This window comes from Fusarium redolens, assembly GCF_020744475.1.
Source record: "Fusarium redolens strain MPI-CAGE-AT-0023 chromosome Unknown BKA55scaffold_18, whole genome shotgun sequence".
In the NCBI taxonomy this organism is placed as follows: domain Eukaryota; kingdom Fungi; phylum Ascomycota; class Sordariomycetes; order Hypocreales; family Nectriaceae; genus Fusarium; species Fusarium redolens.
In genome coordinates, this window is record NW_025763681.1 from 6,298 (window position 1) to 10,136 (window position 3,839).

The 3,839-nt window shown below is 49.4% G+C and overlaps 1 protein-coding gene across 1 annotated transcript; it reads right to left on the reverse strand.

Moving 5' to 3' along the window:
- On the reverse strand, positions 1 to 1,351 carry BKA55DRAFT_597994 (uncharacterized protein; the record flags this gene model as incomplete). Its single annotated transcript, XM_046196153.1, has 3 exons — positions 1 to 151; positions 266 to 1,180; positions 1,347 to 1,351. The coding sequence occupies 3 exons, from the start codon at positions 1,349 to 1,351 to the stop codon at positions 1 to 3; spliced, it is 1,071 nt and encodes a 356-aa protein (XP_046044075.1).
- Between the last annotated feature and the right edge of the window lie 2,488 nt (positions 1,352 to 3,839).

Here is a 3,839-nt window from a genome sequence, read left to right on the forward strand (position 1 = left end):
TTAGCCCGCAAGATCACTTCTGAATGGTTGATAGGACAGATAGGGAGGCTCGCCGGTCAGCTTGTGAATGATGTCGAAGCTCAGGCCGTTGTATCCTTCTCGAGCCAACCGAAGTTCATCATTCTCAAGTTCATAATCGACGATTACATGGCTACAGGTATATCGGATAACCTGAAGTGCAAAGTGCCGGTAGACCATTTTCCGCATCCGATCCAGAGTAGCAGGACGAGTATTGGGCTCGCTTGCTCGTAGGAGATCCTCCAACTCTCCGGCTTTACTGTACTCCTTACTCGCAGACTCCACCTCTTTCCAGTTGCGAAAAACGCCCTGAAGCCCGTTAAATGTGAAGGTAGTTGAAGCTACAAGATCGTCTTGTAGGTGGAAGTTGGACCAATGGAAAAGATCGCGAGGTAACCAGGCTAAACCTGTGTGACGCATACTGCTCTCAAAGTCTAAGCCGCGAAGAGGTTTGCCCTTCCTATTTTTGTACGTGTCTTTGAACATTTGCGAGCGCCTGGCCACATGATGGCAATTGACACTGGCCTTCAATGAACGAAGAAGGATAGTGGCCATGATCATGTTTCGCTGATGATCTTCCCAATTAGCATCTCGACGACTTGCTCGAGATTTAACAAATTCGATCGCAGAAAGCCAACGGTTGAATTCCCAACGCATAAATCTGTTGACATGAGCAGTTGGCAATACCCAGAACGAACGATGTTGGCCTTGTAAGTTCAAAGCGACAGGATTCAGGACTGTACACAGTTCCCAAGAAATCCGGTACTCTTCTCGAACACCGAAACTCGTGTTCACAGAACTGTCTAGTGCGAACCCTATTCGAGCTTTCATAGCTTGAAAGACTTTGCGAAGCCGCTTGAGTTTGGGTGCAGATTTATCGGATGTCGCTAACCCGGCATTACGATATTGTCGAGCAGCGACGATCCAAGCATCGAGTAGCGAAGGCGGGCACGTCAGCCCCTCCAGATTTGGCTCGCTAAATAGCGCTCTATCCTGTTTCGCCGCTGTCCAGAAAAGATCCTTGTTCACATTATACCGTTGGGCGTAAGCGATGCCCCCATTGCGTAGTGGATGTGAGCGACGGGTCTCGACCCTAGCGCTTCCGGCTTGGCTAGTCAGGCTCCAGTTGAAATGTTCTGATGATACCAACGGTTTATTGTCGCTATACCTCATTGAACGAATCCATGATTCCAAGCACTTACTTTTATGCAAGAATGTATACTTTTCCGAGGTTGCCGTATCTTCGATGCCAACATCTATCCAGGTATTCGATAGATCGGCTTTAGACCAATCCAAAACGTGATGAAGGTGTTCAGCGATCTTGGCACGACATTGCTGCAACGTTGGCGATTTTGCCTCCAGTTTGATGTTTTTCGCACTCAAGACGATGAACATTCCGCGGAACATGGCAAGGTCGGACCGCTCAGCGCGTTGTCTCATGTAATGCCATATCTGCTGTAAGTACTCTTGCGGGAGATAATGGTGCATATCCATCTTACTGCGGACCATTCCGCTACAAGCTTCCCTCTGACGACTGTATGCCTTACTCTCCACATCGTCAAAAGAACGAGGATGGTGTTGAATCACATCAGGCGGGCAGTAGTGGCGGATGGCAGGTAGAAGGAGTTCGTCAATCCACATCCGTCTTTCCTTTTTGGTCAGATATGTGGTCGTTCGACAGACGTGAGAGATCGCGGGAAAGAAGACATAAACTCCGAACTGAGGCGACTGCCGTCCGCTGCCCAGTCGGAGGTGAGGGATAATATGCAAGGGCGTTCCCTGATGGAAAACATGCAGGTTGCTTGCCAAGTTCCTAGTAGGTGGTGAATGATACGATATATAGTCCACGATTGACGGACAAGCAGGTAGCCCAGGAAATGATACTATCCACATCCCAAGTGCGCTGGACCTCGGGGAAGCTACTCTCTGACATCTGAATGTCGAGTTTTGGACGGTTGTCCCCACCGCTCAAGATTGAGTACCAATCCAGCTGACCCTCGTCGCTTTCACCTGTCTCAGCGTGAGGTGAGGCACGACCGATTGAGTCTGGTACTGCAAGGCCCCGCCAATAGTCGACCATATCCAGTAGGCCATGTACTGGCGGCTCGTTGTTTTCAGTATGTTCTACCTCGTTTTCTTCTGCCTCTTCCTCGCAGTCACAAGTATATTCCCAGTTTCTTTCCAAGAAACACTTGGCTGAGTGGACATCTGATTCCAGCGAGACGTTGATGCGTTCGTCTTGATCGCCGATCTCCACCTCGCTTCGCATATCTGAGACGTCCGATTCAGAAATGGAATCAGGTTGCCAGGCATTTTCAGGCTGAGATTCGACATCAGACGTTGCGTCTTCATGTTGTCTTGTGATTCCATCAATTCGTGGCCTGCAGGCTTTCTATCCATACTCCATACTCCATACGGCGCCTTATGGAATATGGAATATGGAATGCAACCCATATGGAACTTAATCCATACATATGGAAACTAAGAAATGACGTCATTTACATTATCAACTAAACCGAATCTGGGTTGGAGCTCTGCCAGCCAGCCGAATCATCTAACCCCTCTACGTTGTTGTCCTCAATACCTTCCGCTTCAAGTAAATCTACCGGGTAACCTTGTGTTATCCAGCTTTTGATCCAACTCTTCATGCATTCACCTCTTTCAATTGTACGACTACCCAATTGGCACCGGTCCCATGAAATTGTGCGTCTCGCCCCGGAGAAGACGCGCTCCGGCTCGGCAGACATGGCTGGTATCGAGAGGATATCAACAGCCATTCGAGAGAGACGAGGGTATGTCTGTTGTTGTTCTTCTCTGAGCCACCAAGAAAGTGGAGAGCAGTCAATGACAATGGGCGGTTGCGTCGTGAAAGCATCGTACTCGTCCAGCTCACTCATAGATGGGCTAACAACGTCAAGCTCCCGAGCGAGTAGGTCATACTCATCAAGGCGCCGTATTTCGTCTCTCAGCTGTGGTGTCGTGGTGGGGAGCGGGAGTTCGTGGTAGTAGTCTTTCCAATGCTTTCGCACGCCGTCAAGAACTGGTTTATGCCAGGACTTTGGCCAGTTCTTCTTTATATGGGCTACACGTCGTGACGGATGAAGTATTATTGCCGCACCGTACGCAGGGCTCTCATCTGTAAGCTGATAATACTTATCGAATACAGCCCAAGAAGCTGCAATGCAGCTCCGTAGTGTGGCGTTGCCAGAGTGTTTCTGGAATGCTTGTGTATAATGTTTGTGAAGAACATCCATTGTAAAAAGTGAACGGTCTAGAGTGGCGTAACGACCCTCTGTAAGCTGAGTGATCTTCCAGAACGGTTGAAGGAATGCACGCGTCTCCCCTAGAGCACTCCACTCATCAGGCGTGAGGTAGTCATCTCGCAAATCCTGGTAATACTTCTTCTGGTACCACTCAACATAGCTCTGAAGATTGAGAGTGGTGTCCAGCAGGAGAAACCATGAGTTCCACCGTGTATCGTTGTCGAGCCCCAGCGATCTTCCAGCGCGCTTCTTGAATTCATTCCATCGATAGTCGTTTTCGCGCATGTGAATCGATATGTTGTGCACCTTTCCAAGAGGCCCAAGCCGCCGCCATCCTTGCGCCCTTTGTGGTTTGATCCTTTCAGAAAAATCAGTGCCAAAAGCCGATTCATCGGTGTCTTCGATATGCTCCAAAGCCGCTCGAGCAGCCTCTTTTGAGTCTATGAAAAGGAAAGCCTGAACTGCCAGGTTCACTATATGGCCGTGGCACCGGATTCTACGGGTCTTGGCTTCCCAGTCGACGCCCTTCTCCTGGAGATAATTGGCGAGTAAGCGGCA